Source organism: Oryza glaberrima, chromosome 11 (assembly GCF_000147395.1).
Source record: "Oryza glaberrima chromosome 11, OglaRS2, whole genome shotgun sequence".
Taxonomy (NCBI): Eukaryota; Viridiplantae; Streptophyta; class Magnoliopsida; order Poales; family Poaceae; genus Oryza; species Oryza glaberrima.
Window position 1 is genome coordinate 12,801,223 of NC_068336.1, and position 27,451 is coordinate 12,828,673.

The following is a 27,451-nucleotide window of genomic DNA, read 5'->3' on the forward strand; positions in this document are numbered from 1 at the left end:
AAGTCGCCGCCAAAGACGTGAGTAGTGAGCAAGGCAAGCCATGTCTCTCTTGATCATATTGCTAACCTAGTTTTTCAAAGCTATTTTCGCTTTAAATTATTGCATTTCGCGATGTTTAAATTCCCGCGTTATACCATGTTTAACTTAGCCGTACGTATACATTCCCTTGTTATGGCTTATATTTGTATTGTTATTGTGCCCTTGACAATCCTAGGCAAAACAAAACTAGTGGGTACTTATGCTACTACTAGGTGCTTACTAGAAAACTAGGAACATGCTTAGCCCCGCTTGAAATAGAAACTTTGAGTTTTTCGATCACTTAAGGCCTGGTTTAGTTCCTAACTTTTTCTTCAAACTTCCAATTTTTCCATCACATCAAAACTTTCCTACACACACAAACTTCCAACTTTTCCGTCACATCGTTCCAATTTCAATCAAACCTCCAATTTTGGCGTGAACTAAACACACCCTAACTCTGGGTTGGAATATTGAACTTGGATAATGTTGGTTAGCGGCTGTTCGGCCGTGGTTAGTAGCTCTCCCTTCAAAATACCTCAAACCTTGTTTTCGGCTGGGCTCGAGGTGCTTGGTTTTGCTAGTCGCACCTCGGCCGACATAAGGACCAGTCTTTGGGGCACGATTGCAAAGCATTTTCCGTCCGACCACCTGTCTAGTGGGTAAGGCGTAGCGTATCGCTTAGTGCGGTCTTGAGCAAGAAAGACACGGATATGGATGGATGAGGCCCAAGTCTTGCACTGATGTTTCCTGGTAATCGCACCCGGGGGCATAGACTGTCCACCTGTCCTAGAGTTTGCTGGTCATGGAAGTCTATGTCGGTCTTCCTTGTTCAGGGAAACAATGCACAATAGGCCATGTCACGGCTTCCGCCCGTATGCCATGGTGGCATGTGGCACGTGGTGACACGTGAGGGAGACATGTTGGGTGGGTAAAGTGGTACACCTCTGGCCAGAGTTAAATCTATTCGAATAGCTGCGCCCTCGGTTATGGGCAAGCAGAGCAATGACCCAAAGTTAGTGGTTTCTATCTTCTAGGTTGGAACACATGGTTGGAGCTTGTGGGTTTTGGGTTAAGGTAAGGTTGTGTCACAACACACCTTAGGTAAGCTCGTGTCGTAGCGCGGCTTACACAAGTTCGCGTCATAGCACGACTTGGTGGCAATTGAACTAGAGTTAGGGGCGTGGTTTAACAAAAATGCCTTCGAACTGTCTGCTAAATAAAATGCTCTTTCGCTGCAATTTAACCCCGTCATACTTATACAACCCTTGTACATCCTTAGCATTATTTTGCATTGTTCCGGCATGGTTTCTAAGTACGGTGGTTGTACTCAATCTTGCTCTACTTTCCCCCTTCAGCAAAGGAGTTCCATGAAGATGGTGGGTTCGACTTCTAGCTCATACCTGACGTCAAGTGCTTGTGGTTGCCCACGTGTCGGCCCTCGCTGCTTCTTCTTCATTTATCTTTGCTGTGTTGGGCCCTTGTTGCCCATGTAATAAAAGTATTGTATTTACGCTTCTACTTGTAAATTATGTTAATTACCGACTTGGTCATGTGTACCTTGCCTCCTGGGACAAGGAATTAATGCACTCACAAACGGAATCTAGTGTTGTATTTTCCGGGCGTGGCACTCTCCTTATCCCGGGTGGCGACAAGGCGGAAGGCGACGTGCAGCGGTGCTCGGCGGCGTACGGAGGTGAGAGGGAGGCAGCCTGCACCCCTTGGTAGCGGGAGGCAGTCGGACGGAGCCCGTGCCCCTTGGCGGCGGGAGGCGGTCGGACGGAGGTGGCCCACGCCAGATCTGGAGGTGCGGCGCGGCGAAGACAGCCGGCGTGGAGGTGGGGCCGCTGGTAGGAGAGGCGACGGCGTCGGCGGCCAGTGGATTCATCTGTCCCCCTCCCTCTCTCTTTGTGATTTGTGAGATATGTTTTTGGAGTTCATGTGTTGCTTATAGGAGATGTGTTCTTGGAATTGATGTGAGATCTATTGATGTGTCGATGTGAGTTGATCTAAGATTTATTTATGTGTTGATGTGAATTGATGTGTTGTTCTTGTTTATCATGTGGTTGTTCATCATGTGGGTTCATTTGTGGGAGTTCATCAGCTCGAAGTATCGGCTCGAGCCGGCTTTGTTTCTTTTGCTATTTGATTCCATATTGGTGCTAGTTTTTAAGATTGACATTGGTGTCGGCGGACTAATCAATGCCACCTTCATGGTGCCGTTTGGAAAAACCGGCACCTAAGGGAGTTTCCCAACCGACACCTTTTTGTGGTTCTGTAGTAGTGATATATTAATATCCATATATCATATCCGGTAGCTAGTACTGATAAGGATGAGGTCTAATATCGATAGGTATCATGTTAATCTAGTGCCTGGTACCAATATTTATGAGCTCGCATGATACCGATAGATATCAAGTCAGTACCCTTTAGGAACCATCAACAGGCTCGGTACCGACACATGTTAGGCCCAATACAGATAGGTATCAGGTTTGTTACCTAATACCGATAATAATAATTAGGCCATGTACCTACAGGTATTAGGCTCGATACCATTAGATAAGTACCCATCCCTCTTAAGCATATGGCCAAGCCATGGATATATATACTCTATCATGATTAGATTTTCATGTGGTGTAGTATGGCTATATCAGCAAGCACCAACAAGGGGAGCCACTTGACGTCACATGGAAATGCAGCTAACCGCAACCCACAAGTGGAGTATAACACTAGCACATGCTTAACGATGCTTGCATATAGATTTCCCGTCATTGAGACTAGCAGCTCTGCGAGTACTGCCATGCTGGCACCGTGAAGGAGACAAGTGTCACGATCGGAATTAACCTAATAGGCATTCCATACGTGCGTGTATTATTCCTTGTCCCAGGAGGCAAGGTACACCAAAAGTTGATATAATTCAGAGTTTAACAAGCGGAAGCATAAATAGTTAATTTATTACATGGGCGACGAAGGCCTAGCACACACGAAGATAAACGAAAAACAGCGGAAGACTAGGGCGACGACCAGAGGCACTTGACGGCAGGCACGAGCTAGACACCAAAGCCTTCATCCTCCAGGAACTCTCTTCTGGGTTGGGGAAAAATTGAGCAAGATTGAGTACAACCACCGTACTCAGCAAGACACACCCACAAATGCAGAATAAATGCAAAGGAGTACAAGGGGGTTATAATATAGGGGTTAGGATTTGTAGTAAACAGCATTTAGAAGACATTTAGTTGCTCAGGGCCATTTTGTAAAGACGATCCTAGAGCTACACAGTATTATTAATCAAGGCCGTGAACCCGCACGAACCTGCCTTAACCCAAGGCCTACGATGATTCAGACCGAACTGGCAACCTGACCTGGGTCCGAGCTCGTCCCAAGCCAACCCAGGCCAACCATTCCACATTTTAGTTGTTAAGCAAGTTTTAAGAAGTAAACCACTAACTTGGGTACATTGCTAGGCTTGCCCATAACCGAGAGCGCGGCTATTCGAATAGATTATACTCTGATCAGAGGTGTACATCTTTACCCACAAGACACATCTTCCTCACGTGTAACCACGCGCCACATACCACCACGGCATACAGACGGAAGACGAGACTGTTAACGACCAAATTTGGTAATATCTACATCGGAAAGAAGATTGGTTTAAAGTAGAATCGAAGATGAGGATTATCGCGGAGACAGAATAGGAATCGGCTGGAGTTCGCATCGGCTCAAAAATAAATGCTACATCATCGGCACCTAGCCGATCGGCTATCATTTATAGGTTTAACCACAGTTTCTTTGTCTCTATTCCTTGTTGATTGCAGGATCAAATCAACTGGCACGCTAACACACCCGAAGGCGAGCTTTGGACTAGCATTGGAGTTAAGCAGATCTCCCAGGCCTCGTGTTTTACGTCAACATGCTTTTGGCACGCCCGGTGGGACCGATAAGGAGTCAACCAACAAGTTTTCCTCATGGCCGAGAAACCACCGCTATCGCCATCCTCGACTAGTCCAGGCACTGTTAAGGAAAAGATCCAGAAGTTAGGATTGACCGACGTCAATGAAGGAAACGTCGTGCCCATCGATCCAGAAAAGTTCACACTTGATCAAAAGAAAGATTTTGACGCGATGATGCAACAGGCACGGGATCAGTTCTTGAACTCATTCATGCAGACTCGCAAGGGAACACTTGTTCAGAAGTATAAAGTAAAGGAAGTTGCCGATAATCCTAGGACCAGTTCTTCTAAAGGTGAAGACGGGAAACAAGTTCCAGACGGCTCGGCTCAACCGAGTGACAAAGGTGCTACAGACGGTTCTCTAGGAAGTCAAGGTGACAATTCTCAAGGAGTCCATGGAGTTCAAGGTGATGGAGTCCATGGAGTTCAAGGTGATGGGGTGCATGGAGTTCAAGGCGATGGTGCTCAGGGGTTGCAAGGAGGAAATTTTAATCAAAATGGCAATGCATCACAGGAGTTTTCAATAACTTCCAAGATCGGGTTGACTATGCCGTGCACAATGCTTTGATCAATCAGTCTAGGGTGTTAGTCAATACCTTGTCAAACATCATGAAGTCAATGGTCGATGGTACAATAGCTGAGTACCAAGCTGCAGGCCCAGTTTATTTGCAAGGAGGTGTATTTCCAAATTATCGGCCTTTGATCACTAATACTCATCCACCCGTTAAAGCAGTTTCTTCTGTTGCACCATCGGCTCAGCCGATGGCACCAGCATCGGCTCCCGCACCTGCTGCACCACCTTCGGTTCCAAGCCAATTAGTCAATCCTTGATTGTTGGTAAGAGAACAACCACAACATGCTGGACATAATGTGGATCGGCTAACGCAAGGCCAAGTTGCATCTATGTTCTTACATCCTCAACACACCATTGATCCAACCCAGCAGCGGTCGATTCAGCAAACACCACCAAGGCAGCAGGTTGTGCAACCAGTTCAGCAAACACCACCAATTCAACGGGTTGTACAACCGATTCAGCAAACGCACTTGAGGCAGCAGGTTGTCCAGCCGATTCGGCAACAAGGTTCAATGAATGCATCGGTTGGGTTTGCAACACCTGGTGGTCAGCCTGTGCAACATGCTGCAAATCAGGTTGTCCCAGAACACTTAATTCATCATGTACAACCGGATGGCACAGTTGTTCCTCAAGTTATTTCTGAACATTTGGTACGTAATATTCAGCCAGGCCTTCAAAATTACCAGGGGGGCAATTTGAATTATCAATATCAGCCACCATCACCTCATGTTCAGTACCAGCAAGTAGGATCGGCTCAGCCCCAATTTGTTCCTCAGTACAATCAATTTGAGCCTATGCCGCAACAACCTCAAGGGACACCTCAACAACGGCCATGGCCCGATTTGATTGCAGATGTCATGAAGGAGCAGTTTGGACTTAGGCCGAAAGATGCTGGAAATCTATATCGACAGCCATATCCTGAATGGTTTGAGAGAGTTCCTTTACCTAACCGGTTCAAAGTCCCAGATTTTTCAAAGTTCTCAGGGCAAGATAGTACATCAACTTTTGAGCACATTAGCCGATTTTTAGCTCAATGCAGTGAAGCATCGGCTGTGGACGCCTTGAGAGTTAGGTTATTCCGGTTGTCTTTAGCTGGATCAGCCTTTACTTGGTTTTCTTCTTTACCATATGGATCAATTAACAGTTGGGCTGATTTAGAAAAGCAGTTTCATAGCTATTTCTATAGTGGGATTCATGAGATGAAATTATCCGATCTAATGTCGATCAAACAAAAGCATGATGAGCCAGTGCACGAGTATATTCAGAGATTCAGGGAGATGAGAAATAAGTGTTACAGCTTGAGTTTGACTGATGCCCAGTTAGCCGATTTGGCTTTTCAAGGTGTATGATTGCTCCAATTAGGGAGAAGTTGTCATCTGAAGACTTTGAAAGCTTGTCACACCTTACACAGAAGGTAGCCTTGCATGAACAAACGTATGCAGAGGTTAGGAAAAATTCTAGGAAGGTTAATCATGTTTGCCCTTATATATATGGATCGGATGATGAGGATGATGATTCTGATATAGCTACAGCCGAGTGGGTAAGGAGTAAGAAGGTTATACCATGCCAATGGGTAAAAAGCTCAGTTAAAGAAGAGAGGTATGACTTTGATATAACCAAGGCTGATAAAATTTTTGACTTGCTACTCTGAAAGAAGCAGATTCAACTTCCTACCGGTCACACAATTCCCTCGGCTGAAGAATTGGGCAAGAAAAGGTATTGCAAGTGGCATAATTCTGGGTCTCATAAGACTAATGATTGCAAGGTCTTCAGGCAGCAAATCCAAGCTGCTATTGAAGGAGGCAAAATCAAGTTTGACGACTCTAAGAGGCTGATAAAGGTTGATGGCAATCCTTTTCCTGTTAATATGGTGCATACAGCTGGCCGAACAGCCGATGGGGGCCGTGCAAGGGGTTTTCAGGTGAATTCGGCTAAGATTATCTACAAATATCAGAGGAAGTATGATAAGCAGCAGGAGAAGCACTATGAAGAAGATGACGATGGCTTTGATTCTCATTGGGGTTGTGAGTTCTTTAGATTCTGTTGGAATGAAGGTATGAGGCTACCATCTATTGAAGACTGTCCTGGGTGCAGTGATATTGCCGAGAGCTCAAGTCGATCATATAATAAGGGCAATCGGCTAAGGCAGACAAGAGTTCCTGTTCATCAAAGATTGAGTCCAGTGAATCAAGATCGTGGCCAAGAGGACAATGAAATCAGGAAAAATCAATGGTGTCCTTCTGGTATTTTCACGAAGAATCAGAATTGAGGAACAGGGAGCGCTTTCAGGAGGTCGAACAGGAAATGAACCATCGGTTGAAGAAAACAAAGCCGAGGCAGGAGTGGCGTGTTAAGAATCAGGTTCCCGTAGCCGATGAAGCCACAGCTGATGAGGCAAAGAGGTTAGCTAAAGGAAAAAGCGTCGTAACTGCTTTGGTCAACATGGTTTTCACGTTGCCCGCCGAGTTTGGGACCAAGCAAGCCGATATCGATGAAATTGAAGAAGAATCGGCTAAATTGATTTTGTCGCCAGAGCAGGCAGTTTTTGAGAAGCTAGAGGGGACAGAGAATCGGCATCTTAAGCCATTGTATATAAATGGGTATGTCAATGGGAAGCCGATGTCCAAGATGATGGTCGATGGTGGGGCTGCAGTGAACTTGATCCCGTACGCTATGTTCAGGAAGTTAGGCAGAAACGCTGAAGATCTCATCAAGACAAACATGGTGCTTAAAGACTTTGGCGGCAATCCATCAGAAACCAAAGGAGTTTTGAATGTAGAGCTGACAGTCGGCAACAAAACTATCCCTACAACATTCTTTGTCATTGATGGGAAGGGTTCTTATAGCTTGTTGCTTGGAAGGGATTGGATTCATGCTAATTGCTGTATTCCTTCAACCATGCATCAATGCTTGATTCAATGGCAAGGCGACAAGATAGAGATTGTGCCAGCCGACAAGTCAGTCAATGTTGCCAGTGCCGATTTAGCTCTTTGGGAGATGGATGATCTTGATTGTTTATCTGGAAAAGTTTGGGATGGAGATTTTCTAAAAGTGTCCGATTCTGATATACAGCCAATTGAAGATGGAGAACCCAAGCTATTATTTTGAGGGCGTCGTGGAGGGTTCAGATGTCTACAGCAAGGACACGGTAGATGATCTCGATGACAAACAAGGACAAGGTTTTATGTCGGCCGATGATTTGGAAGAAATTGATATAGGTCCAGGTGATTGACCAAGGCCGACATTTATTAGTAAGAATTTATCTGCAGAGTTTAGAACCAAGTTGATAGAGCTGTTGAAAGAATTCAGAGATTGCTTCGCTTGGGAGTATTATGAGATGCCTAGACTTAGCCGATCGATTGTTGAGCATCGGCTACCTATCAAACCAGGGATTAGGCCACGTCAACAACCGCCGAGGAGATGCAAAGCCGACATGCTTGAACCTGTCAAGGCTGAGATTAAACGGTTATATGACACTGGTTTTATTCGTCCTTGCCGATATGCTGAATGGGTTTCTAGTATAGTTCATGTTATTAAGAAAAACGGCAAGGTCAGGGTGTGCATTGATTTCCGAGATCTGAATAAAACTACCCCAAAGGATGAATATCCAATGCTAGTAGCCGATCAGCTGGTTTATGCTGCGTCAGGGAACAAGATTTTGAGTTTTATGGATGGGAACGCGGGATATAATCAAATCTTTATGGCTGAAGAAGATATCCATAAGACGGCTTCTAGGTGTCCTGGTGCAATCGGCTTATTTGAATATTTTTGTAATATTCTACATGGTATAAATTATTCTCTAAAAGTTTCCGTGAATTTTCGGAGCTCAATAACTAATTTTAATACCACAAAGTTCATTTAACCTATTAAAATAAATGAAAAACAAATTAAAATCCCTGCCTTTATCTTTGGGCCTTTTTCGGCCCAAGTGTTAGTCTCTCCCTCCGTGAGCCCACTCATTGGGCCGGCTTCTCCTTCTCCACCTCCCTCTTTGGGCCGCCGGCCCAACCTTTTTGTTTCTCCCTCGCTGAGAAGTCCAATTTGCCTCCCTCCTCTCAATACAAATAACTTTTTGGCTAGTAAATGATTTCAAATGAAAAATTATCAACAACAAAGTTGTATAACTTATCAAGATCTACAATTTTTGTTTTGATCATTTTTCTATGTGACTTTGTGTTGAACAGTTTGAATTTGAATTTCAAATTATGACAACTTCAAACAACATTTACAAGTACTAAATGATTTCAACTGAAAAATTCATCAACATGAAAGTTGTATGACTCATCAATATCTATAACTTTTATTTTAGTCATTTGTTCATCCGATAAAGCGATAGTAACATTGTTCACAAAATTTACATATATCTCTTATAGTTTATAAACTATATGTCAGAGATATATACATTTTGTGAACAATGTTACAAATCACTTTATTGGATGAAGAAATGACAAAAATAAAAGTTATATATATTGATGAGTTATACAACTTTGATGTTCATGACATTTTCAATTGAAATCATTTAGTGTTTGAAAATATAATTTGAAGTTGTCATAATTTTAAATTCAAATTCAAATTACTGAAACAAGAGTCGCATAGAAAAATGACCAAAACAAAAGTTGTAGATATTGATGAGTTATACAACTTTATTGTTGATGACTTTTTCAGTTGAAATCATTTAGTATTTGAAAATATTGTTTGAAGTTGTCATAATTTGAAATTCAAATATTATATAGGTCAATCAAACTCAGATGGAGAAATAACCAAAATAAAATTGGTAGATCCCAATAAGTTATACAACTTTGTTTTTGACAACATTTTCATATAAGTTCATTTAGTATGAATTTTTGTGTGTTACTTCACAATGGTACAATAAAATAAAAAGAAAAAAAGTTTAAACAGAGATAGAATGAACAAGGGCTGTTATGGGCTAGCCCTTTTGCTCCTCCCTCTTCGAGAAGTCCATTTTACCTCCCTCCTTTCAATTAATTTCAAAATATTAAAACTTCGAATTGAATTTTATCATACTAAATGAACTTATGTGAAAAAGTTGTCAAAAACAAAGTTGTACAACTTATTGACATCTACTTGTTTTATTCTGGTTATTTCTCCATATGAGTTTGATTGACCTATATAAAATTTAAATTTCACATTATCACAACTTCAAACAGCATTTTTAAATACTAAATGATTTCAACTGAAAATGTCATCAACAATAAAGTTGTATAACTCATCAATATCTATAACTTTTGTTTTGGTCATTTTGCTATATGATTTTTTTTCAGTAATTTGAATTTGAATTTCAAATTATGACAACTTCAAACAACATTTTCAAATACTAAATGATTTCAACTAAAAAAGTCATCAACAACAAAGTTGTATAACTCATCAATATCTATAACTTTTATTTTGGTTATTTCTTCATCCAACAAAGTAATAGTAACATTGTTTATAAAGTTTACATATCTCTCTTATAGTTTATAAACTATATAAGAGATATGTACATTTTCTGAATAATGTTACAAATCACTTTGTTGGATGAAGAAATGACCCAAATAAAAGTTATAGATCTTGATGAGTTATACCACTTTGTTGTTGATGACTTTTTCAGTTGAAATCGTTCACTAATACAAAATCTATTTGAAGTTCTCAAACTTTGAATTTAAAGTTTTAAATTGTTCAAATAGATGGAGAAATGATCAAAATAAAAAATTTGCATCTCAATGAGTTGTACAACTTTAGTTTTGGTGACTTTTCTATTTGAAATTATTTATTAACCCCAATTTCTGTTCAAAGTTTTTAAATTTTGAAAATTCAAAAGTTGAATTATTCAAATGAACTTACTTGTAAAAAGAACCAATACAATAGTTGTAGATATCGATGAGTTCTACAATTTTGTTATTTATGATTTTTGCATTTGAAACATCGGTAGTTATTTTACCAACGTTTGACCATTCGTGTATAGAGGACTAATTCTGGACTTTTTATACGTTTTGGCCCATTATAGTGAAGCCCAATTAACGGGTATATATAAAAGCTAACCCTAAGTCAAGGTCAAACTCCCAATCCTATCCATAGATCCAGCCATTCCAGCGGCAGCCTCTCCTCCGGGCTGCACGCGAGGAGGCCGCACCAGCCACTCCGGTAGCCTGCCCAGCCACCAGGCGCGCAGCGCACCGCCGCCTCCTCCTCCGTCCCACCCCCTCCGTCGATGCGCGGCCGGGACTCGGGAGCCCTGCCGGGAGCCGCCGGGAGGTGTCGTCACGCGGCCGGGAGTCGGGAGCGCCGCCTGTAGCCATTCTCGCGCCGCCGGGAGGTGTCGTCGCGCGGCTGTGGGAGTCTGCAGCCGTCGCCGCGCCGCCGCCTAGTCCTAGCTCTCTCTCCCTAGCTCCTCCCTCCACATTCCCCCGCCGCCACCACCCCCTCTCCCTCTCTCAAATCTGACGCGCGCCACCACATGCTTGGCCACCTTGCCTACACCAGGGGAGAGGCGGCGCTGGCAAGGCTGAAGGCGTACGAGGGCGTGCCGCCGCCGTACGACAGGACCAAGCGCATGGTCATCCCCGACGCGCTCAAGTACTTCGGATTTGCTTGTTTTTTTTTGGATCTTTTTTGTGATTATTGTAATTGTGCGCGGGTGATTGGTCTAATGGTGTTTGTTTGGTGCCGTACTGTAGGGTTCTGAGGCTGCAGCCTGGGCACAAGTACTGCCTCCTCGGCCAGCTCTCCAAGGAGGCTGGCTGGAACTACTATGGCACTAAACATGCTTAAAGCATACAGCGGATCTGGATATTAGGAGTATCTGTTGGAATTTGGAAGTCTACACACTATGCCGGTTCAGGCTAGCTGTGACGGGCCTGAACCGTCACCTCTGACGGATTCAGCCCCTCGTTAGAGATTAATGGTCAATGATAACTCTCCTCACCTTTGACGGGTGAAGGCCTGTCAGTGGTGACCAGCCCCTGTGACGGGCAACGTATAGAACCCGTCACAGGTAACTATTATCTCAAACGCCCATTAGTTTTTGAGCCGTCAGTGATGTTTAGATTACAACCCGTCACAGGTGTGAAAACCCTAGCAAGAAAATTAGCGCAAGCTGCCATGGTGGTGTTCGCTGTCACCGCTGCTTTGCTCATCACATGCGCATTCATCACCATCACAAAAACTTCAAACTGATATATCACACATAGCAATCATTCACAAAAGGGGATGCCAAAGAATTTATCAATCATCATACAACAATATCATATCATTCATAGAAGGGGCACACTGGCCGACACCTAGAGTTTATCATCGTCCTCATCCATGACGAACTCCTGGGCGAGGTCGGGTAGGGACGCCGAGGTCCGCGTCGCGGTGGCCTGGTTGAGCAGAAGCTCGGATGCTGCAGACGCAGGCGGAAGCGCCGCGCTCGCGGCCGCTGGGGAGGTGGTGGAGGACCTCGAAGAGGCACTCCTCTGCTGCTCCACCACCAAACAGAAATCAAGAATCAAGAAACCACCATTAGAGCAAACCAAACACCTCAAATCAACAACAACAACAACAAGAAGAAGATTTAAGTAAAAAAAAAACAACAAGGAGAAGAAACCTCACCGAGGTGGCCGGTGGGTGGGGATGGAGGAGGCGGTACCTGGCGGTTAGATCTGTGCGTCCCCGGCTTCGTGGAGGCCGGATCCGATGTCTAGCAGCTGAGGGACGACGGTCGGTGGCGGAGGTGAGGGAGGCGTCGGTGGTGTTGGTAGCTGGGAGGCGGGGGCAGGCGTCGGCAGTCGGATCCGGCTTCCTGGCGGACAGATCTGGCAGCCGGCAGTCAGGTGGCTGCGGTGTCGTGGACGTGGATCCGGCGCCAGCAGATCCGGTGGCGAAGGAGAAGGCTGTCGGCGGTGGGGGAGAGGCCGCAGTTTGGTCGGCGGTGGGGGAGAAGTCCGCGACCCGTAGGCCCACCAGATCCGGTGGCCGGCAGTCCGGTGGTGGAGGAGAAGGCGGTCGGCGGTAGGTTAGAGGCCGTGGTCCGGTCGGCGGTGGGAGAGAGGTCCGCGACCCATAGGCCCACCAGATCCGGCGGCCGGGGGTCGGGGAAAGGCCTTGTGGCTGGATCCGCGTCCCGTACGCCAGATCCGGTAGTCGGCGGTCGGCAGTCGGGAGGCGGAGGTTGCCGCGGACACCGTCGGGAGGCGGAGGAGGTGGCCGCGGATGCCGGCTATTAAGGATGAAGACGGCGACGGGTGGTGGGGTGGAGGCGGCAACCGGGAACTGGGGGAGGAGGCGGCTGGTGAGGGAGATGAGAGGAGTAAGATGAGAGGGAGGAAGATGAGTGGTGCTGGGGTGGTGGGTACGGGGATGGGGGGGATTTTGAAGCTTTTTTTAAGTCATCTATGACGGGTGCAAGGTGATAACTCGTTAGAGATGAGCTATCTCATCTTTGACGGGTTGCAGACTTAACACCCGTCACTGGTATCTAGTCACCTGTGACAGGCCGAGAATGGAACCCGTCAAAGGGACACCTCTGACGGGTTCCATTCTCGATCCATCACAGGTGACTAGATGCCTGTGACGGCCCGCAACCGGATGGCTCACTGATGACGGTATCCCGTAGGACCCATCAAAGGTGACCCTCATCACTGACCAACACTTATGCCCGTCACAGATATGCCGTCAAAGGTGTGAGGATCTGGCGTAGTGACAAGAAGAAGAAATTCGCATTGACAGAGCAAAGCATTCCAAGAACGATAATAAGAATGAATCCTTCTAAGATACAAGTATATCGATCTTAGTTGTAGTTTAGCTGTACTTAGCTAGCTGCCTAGCTGTAGTTCAGTCTGCCGTTCTGATAGGTAGCTAATTGCCGGATTATGGAGTATGACATCCTTATTTAGGTAAACATATTGTGGTATGATATGGAGAATTATGCCGCTTTTGCTCTGCTGATTAGTGATTAGAGCCAAGTTTTAGCTGTCGAACTTGTATAATTTCGAAACCCCTTTGCTCTGTAGCTCTTAAATCTTTGCATTTCAAACCAACTGAAGCTTGTAGTCTTAGCAATCTACTGATGTCTATTTTACAGATCTAAGTATTTTAATATAAGTATGAATGAGTCTAAAACTATGATGTGCTATGTAATATTGCAGAACTCTTGAGCTAGAACTTATTATTACCTATTCATATAACTAATTTATTTATTTATTTAAAATTGACAAATCAAAGATATTACTGGATAATAGGTTCCTTGGTAAGTAGTGATTCCCTTGATAGATCTAGGTACATATACATACTACAACAAGATTACAATTATGTCAGTGTGTAGACTAAATCCCAAAAAGACGCTTTTATTTACCTTAATCCTGTTTTAGAAAGAAGTTATGATGTTCATGTAAAGTCGAAATTTGATTGCAGAGTAATATATCTTAGATACAAAATCTTAGCTTTGTTCTAAATAATTTGTTGGAAGTTACAGCGGCAAGGCATAATACCAAAATCTGTCAGCTTGACATAAGATTTTGTGTACTACTGTAATATGCATGTATGGAGTCCAGGAGTTGTCCAATTTTATATGTATAAGCATTATGCTATAAATGATGTGCTAATATGCCTTGATTTTGCATAACCTCCCAGTTGCTATCTTTGTTTCTATGAATATTTACTATATAAAAATGGTAGGTGTCTTAACTATGTGAGCTCTTGCTTTCAATGCTTTACAATTAATACATAATGTTCATTTAAATGTTTGTATATCAATAACCTTTATTTAACTTCCAGCTCTTATTATTGCAGCAAAATGATGAAGAAAACACTGAACATTTTTTGTTCAAGCAAAGGGTATAACAGCTCCATTAATGTGCATGGAGAAAAGCAACAGTTCACTTCATATATCTGTTCAAGAGTACTTCTTTCGGTGTATATATAAAATAGTTCCATTATATGTGTATGGACAAAAAAACACTGGTCCAGTAACTAGATCCATAAGTATGTCTGTGTCATTCAGATGGAGCTCTATCAAAAGCTCTGAAGGTATGAACTACTGTCCTATTTCCAAATATGAGCAGCAATATTCGTTAAATTGATAAATTTTCACTTTAACATTTCTATTTGTCAATTGGTCCATACCATCATGGAGCACCATGGTTTCAAGATACTGACAAGTTGAAATAGGGTTGTCTCGACCAAAATCTGAGTATTCATAAATTGACAATTCCAAGTTCAGTGAAGTTCTCTGATTCTTCACTTATGTGTGAACAACAGATTAGTAGTATTTTTCCTGAGACATTTGGGTAGATTAGTAGTATTATTCCTTAGACATTTGGGTAGATTAGTAGTATTATTATTCCTGGGACATATTTGGGTATACGACATATTTCAATTTATAAGTGCTGAATGTGATAGTTGATCTAATGCACTTGCATTTATTCCGATCTCGATCAATATGCAAAATTGCAAATCACATCAGCTCGATACTCAATAGGTCCAAATGGCAGTACCGTTCCGTGCGGCAAAGCCACGGGTACTTGCTAGTTATGTATTAAAATGGGTCCTCTCGTTGTAATTTACTTTTCAGATTTTACCTCAGCTTCATGGTTATGCTGATGGTTTTTTCTTTGATCGACATGTCATATTTATTTACTTTAATTTAATCATGTGCCCTACTGCATTCAGCTAGCTAATACATAGGAGTATATTGATGGACTACTCTTTGGAATCTTGGAGACAATATAAGGTAGCTCTACCTATGATCCTTCAGTTTTGATCCTGTTTTGTGTGTCCTTTTGGATTTGCAGAGCACCCCATCTGCTCAAATCATCTTACACTAAATTTTGTTGTCTCACATATGCCTAGGAGGACTACTGAGTTGGACATTGATTTTTTTTTTTTTTGCTGAGTTATTTGTGGGTGGACCAGTGTGGACTTAGTGAATCTAGTTTGCTCTTGTGGCTGCATTTGTTAAGTTAACCTAGGAGGCTAGGACCTTATTTTGATATCTAGGATATGGTGGAATTGAACCTAGTTTGCAATTGTAGCTGGATTTATTTTGCTATGGTATGTACTGATGTGAGGTTACATGTGAATGGGCTTTGATTGTATGTGATTGGGCTTTACCTGTATGTGTTTGGGATGATAAATGGACTTGTGCTATATTGAATGATAATTGGGCCTTTATGTATTATGATATATGGGTTGTTATATCTTGAGCTTATATGGGCTTTTGTAATGGGCTGAAATGAGTTTATATGCTTAGCCCATAAACAGATTGCTCCATTCATGGACCTTTAACAGCCCATAAGAAATTTCATGACGATTCAGGTTGTCACAATTAACATGCCATGTCAACTCCACGTGGCAATGTACTACGATTTTATGACGTTTGTTGTCCTACATGGCAACTTCATAGTCATCCAGGCTTAGTGTGTGACGTTTTTTAGGCTAGATAATGACGAATATGAGCGTCACAAAGTTATGACGACAGAAGGATCGTCACTAGATTAATGACGGAAAAATAAGGTTTCGTCATAGAATGCCATTAGAGACGCATGATAGGTGACGAATAAATTTTCGTCACGCGAGCGTCACAGATTACGAAATGTGACGAAATTTTATGTGTTTGTGACGTAAATGAAGCGTCATCTATCATAAGATTTCTTGTAGTGATGTCTTAGCTCTCCTCCTGTTTTGATCCCTCCACAGAAAGGAATTCCTTTTAGATTATATCTATCGGCCTTCTTGTAGTGATATCTTAGCTCTCCTCCTGTTTTGATCCCTCCACAGAAAGGAATTCCTTTTAGATTATATCTATCGGCCGGTGAGAAGTCAATCGGCTCAGTCTTGATTCAGGAGTTGGATGGAAAAGAACGAGTTGTATTTTATCCTAGTTGTCGGCTCTTGGATGCTGAAACTAAATATTTCCCTATGGAGAAGTTATGCCCGTGTCTGTATTTTTCGTGTACAAGGTTGAGGCATTATCTACTATCCAACGAGTGTACTGTCATATGCAAGGCTGATGTTGTCAAATACATGTTATCGGCTCTAATTTTGAAAGGAAGGGTTGGAAAGTGGATATTCTCTTTAACTGAGTTTGATCTTCGGTATGAGTCGCCAAACGCAATTAAGGGACATGCTATAGCCAATTTTATTGTGGAACATCGTGATGATTCAATCGGCTCGGTTAAGATTGTGCCATGGACTTTATTCTTTGATGGATCGGTGTGTACTGATGGTTGTGGTATCGGCTTAGTTCTAATTTCCCATAGGGGGGCATGTTTTGAGTTTGCTTATACTATTAAACCTTATGCGACTAATAACCAAGCTGAGTGTGAGGCAATGCTCAAAGGGTTACAATTACTCAAGGAAGTTGAAGCCGATGCTATTGAAATCATGGGGGATTCTTTGCTGGTGATCAGTCAATTGGCAGGAGAATATAAATGCAAGAATGATACATTAACGGTTTATAATGAGAAGTGACAAAGATTGATGAAGGAGTTTCGGTTGGTTACTTTGAAGCATGTATATCCTTTACATTGGCCAAAAGACTCTGCAGGCAATGTTCTAGCTCATTCAAACGTTTATTTGGGATTTTTATGGCCAGATCTAGTCGTTCTCGGGTCGTCATCGTGTTCGTTGTGTTGCCGGGCATCTCCAACGCCGTCGCTGCTTCCTGGACCTCTCCGACCCCTTTCAGCTGCACGGTGAGACACTGCATACCCCTGAACACCCCATGCATGCACCCATATAGCCCATTCCGAGCTGTAGCTCGACATGCATGCGCATACCAAGAACCACCGCCGCTGTAGCTTGTTTTTCGCGAGCTACAGACCACCTCTTTCATCAGCGCGGACACCTACGTGTTCGCATGGACCTCCTCTACAGTTTCTCTCTGTTGAACTCGACCCCATCCGAGCCTCCGTTCGCCGCCGGCAGGCTCTAGACTGAGCCCAGCCAATGGCTGCCGCCCCGTGAGCTCGAGCCAGGGACCTCATCGGTGAATTAGCTAGACTTGAGGGTTCTTTCCAAAAAAAAAAAACAGACCAAGACACATAACACTCTAGCCTTGACCGCTCTGTAATATCCAGGAAGTTCTTAATGGAAAACTGTTTTCAACATGTGCTGAAATTGTACTAACTTCAAAAATGTGTAGAAAATTCATCTGAACTCCGTTTGAGCTGAACCAAATTTCTATGGATTAATAGAAACGTGATCTACAATGTTGTAAAATGAAAATGGCTAACTTCTGTACTGGTTTTCCTCTAAAATTGTGAATGGATCTAGGTATCATTTTAGTAGTCTAGATCTTGGACAATGCATAAGTAAATATTGGAATATGATAAACATATAAACTAATTTTGTTGAACTTGTAAAATGGTACTCTTCACTTCTGTGGAAAAGATTTTGACAAAACTACCTCCTAAAGTAGGTCTAAAACGATTAAGTAATCCTCTTTTTATTAAAGTTGTAAAATTCATAACTAAATATTTTAACTCCAAATGTAGGGAGCCAAGTTTTGTTAGAACCAGTGGGTTATGATCTTTGAATTAAAAATGATAGCACTTGTGAAATCTAACTAGAAAATGTCAGCATTTCATATGACCTAGGGTAGTTCATATGTAATTACAGAAATGCCATTTTCAGTGTATATGGCTTGTTATTTTTATATCTATCAAACCACAAATGTAAATGAGATGATTCTTGTTTTCTAAAACCAGTTTATCGTACTCTCTACCTACTGTAATTAGGCCATGATTTATAGAGCATGTTGCATATGCATGTTTATTTGAATCTTATTTGCATATTTGCCTCTTATCGGTAGATTCGGAGAATCCAGAGAGTAACGAGCCATATCCAGAGGAGGATAGTGACTATCCTCAGCAGCAAGGCAAGCACCTAAGCATATAGAACCTATGCTTTTTCAAAATAAATAATTTGGTTGCAATCTATACGTATATATATATGCATGCATTGCCTAGATATTAATATTGTTGGTTTATGGTGTATGGGTAGAACCTATTTATGCATTTAGTTCTTGTGATATTGCTCTCCTTATACCCTATGACCACTGGTTGGGATTACTTGGGATGTCTTATTCATTAATACTTAGCCATGCTTAGTGCTAATAGAACTATAGGGATGGACAGTGCTATTAATTGTGGTATATAGACAACTTGCATTATGGGGTATAAAACTTGAGCACTTACACTAAATAATGGTTGATGAAATATGTTGGACTTGGACGGGTGATAGGGCGATGATGGGAGGTGGGTTTCCCCTGATGCAAGTAGCCCCGTCTAGGTCGTTAAGGACCGAACATTTTGACATTTATTCAAGCACCCTTCGTACTTACCACATGCCTTATTTGGGACCGGCTTGTCCTTTACTAGTTCTACTATGATCATTTATACCACGTTGGAGAGACGTGAGGGCAGGTAGACCTTTGGAGGGCCTCGGGTGCCTATGTTGGCCGGGGGTGTCTCCCACGTGGCGCGCCCGCCTTGGTCACATCACGCACGCACGTGACTTGAGTCGTCGGGAACCCCAGCGTGGTATAGGTGGTTGGGTAGGGCTAAGAAAGGGCATGTAATGAGCTTGAATCACTTGTGTACCGCACTCGACGGGGTGTGTAGCATTTGATCTTTGTTCATTTTGTGTGGGTCCAGTTGTAAACCTCTGATCAGAGTATAATCTATTCGAATAGTCGCGTCCTCGGTTATGGACAATGCTTGATGTGTTAGTCAGTTATGTTAGCATCAAATGTGGATTATTATGGATGGGATTATGTTTGATGGTGGTGTTGGCATGTTGTGCCATGTTGGCATGGACTTTGGTAGTCCATGGTTGATGATGAGAGCGCCGTTTTGGGCTCATTTGCTTATACATTTCAGAATTATATACTTGCTGTCCATAAATTAAAATGATGCTAGATTTACTTGTCCTTGCTTATTTTACTCATTAATTGCTCAATAAAATTAGCTTTATGCAAATGTTGAACCTAGAGACCCACTATAGGCTAGAAAGTTTGCATACTTCTTTCTCCCTTATATATATATATATATATATATATATATATATATATATATATATATATATATATATATATATATATATATATATATATATATATATAATTTTGGGTAAGACTTGCGAGTACAATCTTGTACTTAAACCGGTGTCTGCAATTTCAGGAGAGGATTCCGGTTATGAGTTATGTTTCTTGTGTGGTCATTGCTCTGCCGAGGGCGGCGAGGGCAATGAGTGATCTCTTGCAGCTTGGCTCTTGCCCGGTTGGTTTACCCTAGTGGGGTTGAGGCACCACCGGTTTTATCTTTTGCTTATGAACTCTAATTGAGACTTCCACTGCTATATTTATGTGTTGAATGTTGGGACCTCGGACCCTATTTTGTGTCATGTACCTCGCTGCACTTTAACCCTATCATGGTACATGCTATGTTTATTAATTGCTTGCGATGAAAGTGTGAGGCTAGTCGCATTCCTGGGGACTAGCTAATCATGAGTAACGGGTTTTGATCGCTTGAGATAATCCAGGATAGTGCTTTGGATCGAGTCACTGGGGTATGCTTTTGGTCGCCACCTTCGAATGGTTGACGGGCATATGACGGAGTAGACTGGCAAGCTATCTTATGATTATCTCTTGTGTTCACTACTCGGCATTCTGGTTATTATAACAGAAGGTTGTCAACCGTGATCATGGACACATTAAGGATGAGTGGCTATTTATGCATGTATGGATCCCTCTTATCCAATAGTATGTGGTGTTCGCGTTGGATACTGGATGGTATAATACTCGGGGTGTCCACACGGCGAGTGGCGGAAACGGTGGTGCGGAGCTCGGGGAGGGTTTATATAGGGTTAGGAGCGAGAGAGGGCGGCCGAAGGGGAAGGAAACCGGCGTGGGAGACCCGGCCGCCATTAATGGCGCCGGCGGGATTAGGGGAGGGCTTCCAAGTGAATCCGAGGGAGAGAGAGAGGGAAAATTGGGAGGAAAGGGAGAGGGAATAGGGGGAATAATTCCCCCATTCAATTTTGAACGGGAGCGGCTGGGCACGGCGGATTTGGCGGCGGCGGCGCTAGGCGTGGGCGGAGGGAGCGGCGGGAGGAGGGGGATGACGGGTGGGCCCCACCCGTCGGCGGCGCACGCATGGGGGAGGCCCGAGTGGGCCACGGGGGAAGAGAGAGGAGGAGGGAGATGGGCCGGATTCGTCCCAGAGAGAGGGAAGGATGGTTTTAGGGTTTTTTCTTTTTATAAAACCTTTTCAACTTTGTTTATTTCTTGATAATTATTATTTGTGCTCTGAAAATTCCACTAAAATTTATTTACACATTTTAGGCTTTTAGGAAATATAAAAAATCCTCCAAGCCTTATTTGACTTTTAACTTTGCACATTTTAATTTTGGAGGCTTTCACTTGGATTTTAATTATTCTAGGCATAATTTTAAGGATATATTTTTAGGGTCGTTTTAGGACGTGACAACAAGTGGTTGTTCACGATGGCGACATAGCGGAGATAGGGACTCAACTAGACTCGTCGTGCACCATGTCCTCAATGATCTGCTTGATGTGGCGGTGCACCTCATGTTCAGATCGGGCAACTTGATGCTCGAAGTAGCCAGACTAACTGCTTGTTCTGTCGCTGTGTCATATGATACCACGAGGGAAGCGGCCGGTGCAATCGAGGAGAGATAAGATACTCGCGACTCGCACACGTACTTAGTGTGAGAGGAAGTCGCGAGATGCAGTCGTGCTACGCCATTTTGATGTAATCCCGGGCTGCAGTAGTCCTCTTTACTAAATGTGGCAGCAGCCATAGCGGTACAATAGCAATGACCATGGGAGGAGAGCACGATAGCACGGTGATGACCTAGAAGGACAGCATGCAGTGTTACAGTGGCGGCGATGGTAATATTGTTATTGTAGTTTTGTTTTCGTTTCCAAAATATGAGTACCACTACTGATTCATCGCATGATATGTGCAAGTTCAATAACTAGTAGTGAAGCCATTTTGTACTGGCTGTTTGTTCTATACTAGTACTGTTCAGCTCTATTCCAGAAACATATGTAGTATTATCACATATAAATTGATACTTCAGTTCATTTATATGTTCAACACTGAACATGCATTTTGAGGATATTTTGTTATTTGTATTCTACATGCTACCTTGTTCTGCATATGCATCACTAGAACCGAGTCATTGTTGAAACTTTAATTAACCATAGTTACAATAGAGCAAAGCTTAGAGGGCTCCGAATTATATAGCATATAACATTGATGAAATACAAAGGTTCAAGCATTTACATAAAACATACCAAGAACAACTAAGCCACATCTTATATTTTGCACTAATTTGCACTACCATTGCTTGAGCTAGCCTTGAAACTCTACCATCTCTTTTGCATCACCACTAGTTTCCAGGGACATGTTTTGTGTCCTTTCGTCGAAAACATAAGAGCAAACTATGAAATAGATCAGGTCAATGGCACCAAGGACAGCAAGAAGGAAGTAGTAATAGTTATAGTGACCCTCATTTAGGTTATTGGACAGCCATGGTGCCATGCCATTTCTACCGGTGATCAGGTTGATGGCCTTGATCACTAATGTTGCAATGATGCTTGCGACACCAGCACCGAAGAAGAGCAATGCTAGCACAAAGCTCCCCATGGACTTGGGAAGCACTGCATAATAGAATTCAATCTGCCCAATGGAGCTAAATGCGCCTGCGAGGCCTATTATGACATACTGAGGTGCCAGCCACAGCACAGACATTTCCAATGTTCCCTTAGCATCGTGCCGCAAGCCTCCCTTAACCGCAACCTTCCTTCTGTATGTCTCCACTGCTGATGCCACAAGCATGGATGCAATGGACAAGGACACACCAATGCCCATCCGTTGCTTAAGGGTTAGCACCTGCTGCCTACCTGTGATTCTTCTAAGAAATGGCACAATGTACCGGTCATAGCAGCCTGACCATATCGTGAAGGTTATGATCTCAAAGATTGAGATAGAGCCCGCCGGTAGTTGGAACTTTTTTGTGCCAACTCGCCGGTCCATGGTGGCTGCTTGTAGTACCCCGAAGGATGAGCTTTGTATCAGGAAGGTCATTATCATTGCTGACCACATCGGTATCACGCTGAGTGCAGATTTGAGGTTCTCCACTTGCTCCACGGTACAGATGTTCCATGAGTTAGTTCTGCCTGCTCCATCGCTCACATTGGTTGCATGGTATCTCAGAATGCATGCTTTGTTCAAGAATCTGGATAAATAAATTGATTTAGCAGAGAGGAAAATAAGTTGGCAGATAGACAAACATGACTTGAAAATGGTTTTCTAGTGTGTGTGATATGCAAATGGTAGTAACTAGCAATAAATTACCTCATTTTTTCAGATGGAACTAGCTCTCTTAATCCCGAGGCATTATGGAACTGAGCACTCTGATATGTCTTCGGAAGTACCAGGTGGCGGTTCTTAAGAGACACAACAACCACTTGCAGTAAGCTGATCCATATACTCCTCTGTGGCTTCATCTTCACATAGAAGGGTGATGCTGCCAAGTTCACAAGTGTGATGGATAGCATAACGGCGGCTGAAATCCCAAACCCAACCTTCCAACCCACCTGATCTTGAAAGTAGACGAGGATGGTAACAGCCACTATCTGCGCGAAGCCGACCGATACATAGTACCAGCTGAACAAACCACGGAGTGCACGGTCCTTTTGGGCTTCGTCCCAATGAGCAATCTGATCCTCAGCAAAGGCAAGACAGCAGGGGCGAACACCACTCGCTCCGAGCGACATGAAACCAAGAGAGGCACACAGAACAAACAGTTGTAGTGGAGATGGTGAAGTACAACCTTGATTTGAAAGACCACAATCTGGGGGTGTTAATTTTGGAATTAGTGATGTTAGGAATAGAATAAAAGTCCCCTGCATTAATCACCAAAAAAAAGCTAAGCAATGTGATTCCTCTGTATGATAGCATGAACATTATTGAATAAAATTGTGTAGTATTCTTACAGTTGTGCAGGAGAACAATGTTAATGTAACCATCAGGTAACGACCCAATAGTGCATCAGACACAATTGCACCACACACAGGCAAAAAATTTGCAGCTGCTTGATACACAAAGATGATGATTGCACTACTTGCAGCACCGAGGTGATACTTTGTTGTAAGGTAGATAATAAGGTTTGCAGTAACTGATGCGCTCACAATTCGTTCAGATACTTCATTTGCTGAAATAAAATTGAAAAAAAGGTGAGTTTCTATATACGATTCAAATATTTTCTCAGAAAATAGTCAAATTCCAACCATACTACTTGAAAGCACAAAACTCAGAATAATAAAAAAGGTTTTGACATACTTGAGAGATCTACATGATAGACAAGTTCTTAGCTAGGAACAATTATGGGGCACATCTAAAAAATATACTGTCAAGATAAATAAATAAATATTAGGATTTAGCCTCATTGATTTGCCAGGAATCGGCCCAGTAGATTCGATTGTCCCTTGAATCAAATATGTTTGTATGCTTATTCACATCGATAAAACATACAAAGAACTATGAGCTAAACGAAGAACCGGCTGATGCAAGTCACAACAAACATGAACAATACTATGTAACCACTGCAAGATGATTCACAAGATTGTGATTTTACACTTATATAGTAGCCAATGGCTTGAGCACTAGCATGGGATTTCGTATTAGGAATCGTTGGTCCAAAAAACAAACACCTTATATTGGCTGTAGAGATAGATTGATAAGCACACAATAGAAAATGAGAAGATTCATTTGCAAGTCATGATGAGGTAAAAATCACTTCCAATTCATATGGACAGTGAGTGCTTCGAAGTTGCCATTTCTCTGACAAAGGCAGCATATATGAGTCCGGGAGATGGAGGCATTTAGGTGGGGGTGGGAGGAGTGTGCCCTAAGAACATAAGGGGTGTGCGTGCATGCATGGGACGAGCTGGGAGAGAACCATATGCATACATGGGAGGGGATGTGTGAAAGGTGGGTGGGCCTAGTTTTGTTTGGAAATATAAAACTAATGGTCTAAATTAAGGGAGTGGATTCTAATCACGGGGATGTCCCCTGTGTGTGGCTAATGGGCGATCGATCGTTTGGATCGATCACCCACTATCCCCCCTATACGCTCCTCTCCCCCTTCCTCCTCTCCTTCTTCTCTTCCAACTACACCATAAATTTTTAAAAAGTAAAAAAACAAAGCTGGAAAAAATTATGTATATATAAAAAAATTTGAATTCAAATTCAATTTTGAAATGGGTATGTAAACTTTTGACTTATAAACTTTGGGTCTATAAACTAATATTTGAATTCAAATTTAAATTTGAATAGGGTATGTAAACTTTTGACTTATAAACTTTGGGTTTATAAACTTTAGGTGTATAAACTTTAGATGTATAGAAATACTATCTATAAAAAATATTTGAATTCAAATTCAAATTCAAATTTGAAATGGGAATGTAATCTTTTGACTTATAAACTTTGGGTCTCTAAACTAATATTTGAACTTAAATTTAAATTTGAATCAGGTATGCAAACTTTTGACTTATGAACTTTGGGTCTATAAACTTTAGGTGTATAAATTTTAGATGTATATAAATACTATATTAAAAAAAATATTTGAATTCAAATTCAAATTTGAATCGGATATATAAGCTTGAGGTGTACAAATTTCAGGTGCATAAATTTACTAAAAATAGGAAAGTAATACGGTGCCAAAAAAGAAAACGACGTGGAGGAGGGGGGCTGATCGCTCAAGGCGATCGATCGCCCGTTAGCCTTTTCGATGTCCCCTCATATACCTTTTAGAAAGTATTTAGGACAAAATGTTGTCCATTAATTTCTTATAAAATATGCATCATTCTTATAGCTACTGATACCAATATTGTGTGAAGTACTTTGAACTATAAATTTTATACACTGAATGTACTTGTATGCTAACTAATTATCGGTCAAAATATTTCAAATTTGACTTTCTAAATTAAAAATAAACCATAAAAAATGGAACTATGGAGGAAGTAGATAGATAGATAGATAGATAGATAGATATGTGAAAGATCTGATGAAGCTCTATTGCTTGAAGGGAAATATTTTAGTATTGAAACAAATTCAACAACATGCTATATCCTGGTTGCTTCTATTCTTATGTTAGGAGACCCATAATGATTAGAACTGTAGAATACATGAAAATAAAAATTCTTTCAATGAAATTTCTTTTTTGTTGTTGTGCAATTTGTGAACATTTGTTGCCAGCAAAACTGTTCAATTTTAAATTGAAAAATTGAACAGTTTTTCTGGTTAACATTTTCCATTTGAATGTCATTTCCATGCTACCTCAATGTACTAAAGCCAAAAACATTACCGATGATGACCGGGATTGGTCGAAGACCTCCTTTCTTCAAGGTGTTGGCCCGTCCCAGTTCATTGCTATGACCTTCCATCATAAGCAAAACCCAGGGCAGTACGAGAGATAGAGGATCACCACACCTACAGAAGAGAATTTGTTCCCCTGAAAGCAGCAATGTTTCAAAATAGCAAGAAAGAATTCAGTATCATCTGAGATGTGGTTTCTTGTGAGATATGCTTTCTTATATAGGGGGAGCCAGATGTCCCTGAAACCATGGGATGCCTGATTTAGAAAGAAACTGAAACCAGTGCCGCATATAGCCAAAAAGGAAATGCACCGAAAGTCCTTCAAAATGTACACAACCATATTAATAAATAAAAGTCATAAATCCTTGGACCAGTTTCACACCTTATGCTTTATCCAAAACATGCACTGAGATAAATAGAGAAATTTCATTCATAAACATAAAAGTGAGATACATATATTACAGTGCTGTAGTTATTACTTTCCGCAAGAGGAATTTGAGGTGGATGAATATTGATACTAGCAAATGATCCATTTGGTATCAATATATTAGGCAGTATCATTTTATAACATATATATCCCGACGGAATACCAATTGTGCAATATATAGGTATGTATTTGCACCATGTCAAAATTTTTGTAAGATGTAATATTTTCCAAATACTCAGCTTGTCGTGTGAAAGATTAATTTGACCAAAAACTTATTTAAACAAATAGGCAGGCTTGTTATGTATGGATCATATCCACTTTCATTTGTGGGGTGCATTAAAAGGATACTTCCTTGAAAATTTGGTGAGGATTGTTCTAGAAGAATTTTGTCACTTACTCCTTTTGGATGCACCTTTCTGAAATCGAATTTGCAATAAGCATTGACTATTCAACTGGACAATTTGATAGACCTTACTAACTCGGAGCTGCAACACCATTAAGAATTTAATAAAATTTAAAGCAACAAAAATTATGAACTTTCAAGAAAACATTTTTTTAATTCTGCATCAGTACAATGTTTATTGATCTGTTGGGCTTCTATAGTGCCAAATTAGTCCATCTTTGCTAGTTAGGGTTCTTGCTATAGATCATGCATATCATGCATATGCGCTCACATTTTCCTGGGATTTAACAAAAAAAAAAGTAGCTGGTACGTACATGCGGAGGGTATTTGGTGGTAAAGTGCGTACGTGTGCTCTTATTCCCAAAACCGCTGTGATGCTTGGTAGCCCGAGTGGAGTGGGAGCTGCAGCTGCCAGCACCTCCTCCCTTCCCTATTCTTATTCCTCTCCTCGTCAGCACGCTGCCACATGCTTGACCAGGATGATGATCATAATTAACTAGCAGCCATCTTGACCCCTAAGCACTGACCCCGATGTCGACGATGTTCACGGCAGCTGCCTATGGTGCCAACCACACGAGTTGGCTGATGTGACCATGTCTACTATAGATACAACTATGTACACATCATAGATCAATAGGACGGTATCAAGATCAAGTAGCACTAAATTCTAATGATTGCCAAATGCGCAACAGGGGCG

General features: G+C 42.1%; 2 protein-coding genes and 1 long non-coding RNA gene across 3 annotated transcripts; 1 reads left to right on the plus strand and 2 right to left on the minus strand.

Moving 5' to 3' along the window:
* Nucleotides 1-11,815: 11,815 nt before the first annotated feature.
* LOC127755687 (extensin-like) lies at nt 11,816-13,154 on the minus strand. The gene is made up of 3 exons (XM_052281366.1): nt 13,002-13,154; nt 12,129-12,893; nt 11,816-11,995 (listed from the first exon to the last, which is right to left on the minus strand). Exons 1-3 carry the CDS (start codon nt 13,152-13,154, stop codon nt 11,816-11,818), a joined length of 1,098 nt encoding a protein of 365 aa, XP_052137326.1.
* A 1,253-nt stretch (nt 13,155-14,407) lies between these two features.
* Nucleotides 14,408-15,698, plus strand: LOC127754370 (uncharacterized). The gene is made up of 2 exons (XR_008012812.1): nt 14,408-14,543; nt 15,186-15,698. It is a non-coding gene; the product is annotated as an uncharacterized LOC127754370 (long non-coding RNA).
* Nucleotides 15,699-21,895: 6,197 nt separating this feature from the next.
* Nucleotides 21,896-25,995, minus strand: LOC127754178 (protein NRT1/ PTR FAMILY 1.2-like). Its single transcript, XM_052279654.1, has 4 exons — nt 25,914-25,995; nt 23,542-23,759; nt 22,901-23,451; nt 21,896-22,781 (listed from the first exon to the last, which is right to left on the minus strand). The coding sequence occupies exons 1-4, from the start codon at nt 25,993-25,995 to the stop codon at nt 21,896-21,898; spliced, it is 1,737 nt and encodes a 578-aa protein (XP_052135614.1).
* Nucleotides 25,996-27,451: the final 1,456 nt, after the last annotated feature.

What these genes read in the sequence shown, in the direction of transcription:
- LOC127755687 (XM_052281366.1), bottom strand. Translation starts at nt 13,154, where the DNA reads ATGAGGGTCACCTTTGATGGGTCCTACGGGATACCGTCATCAGTGAGC. An exon ending in CCATTCTCGGCCTGTCACAG is followed by an intron (nt 12,894 to 13,001) that starts GTGACTAGATAC and finishes ACTTAAAAAAAG; the next exon opens with CTTCAAAATCCCCCCCATCC. An exon ending in CCCACCCACCGGCCACCTCG is followed by an intron (nt 11,996 to 12,128) that starts GTGAGGTTTCTT and finishes GTGGTGGAGCAG; the next exon opens with CAGAGGAGTGCCTCTTCGAG.
- LOC127754178 (XM_052279654.1), bottom strand. Translation starts at nt 25,995, where the DNA reads ATGATGGAAGGTCATAGCAATGAACTGGGACGGGCCAACACCTTGAAG. An exon ending in ACCAATCCCGGTCATCATCG is followed by an intron (nt 23,760 to 25,913) that starts GTAATGTTTTTG and finishes ATTTTATTTCAG; the next exon opens with CAAATGAAGTATCTGAACGA. An exon ending in GTTCCATCTGAAAAAATGAG is followed by an intron (nt 22,782 to 22,900) that starts GTAATTTATTGC and finishes TTATTTATCCAG; the next exon opens with ATTCTTGAACAAAGCATGCA.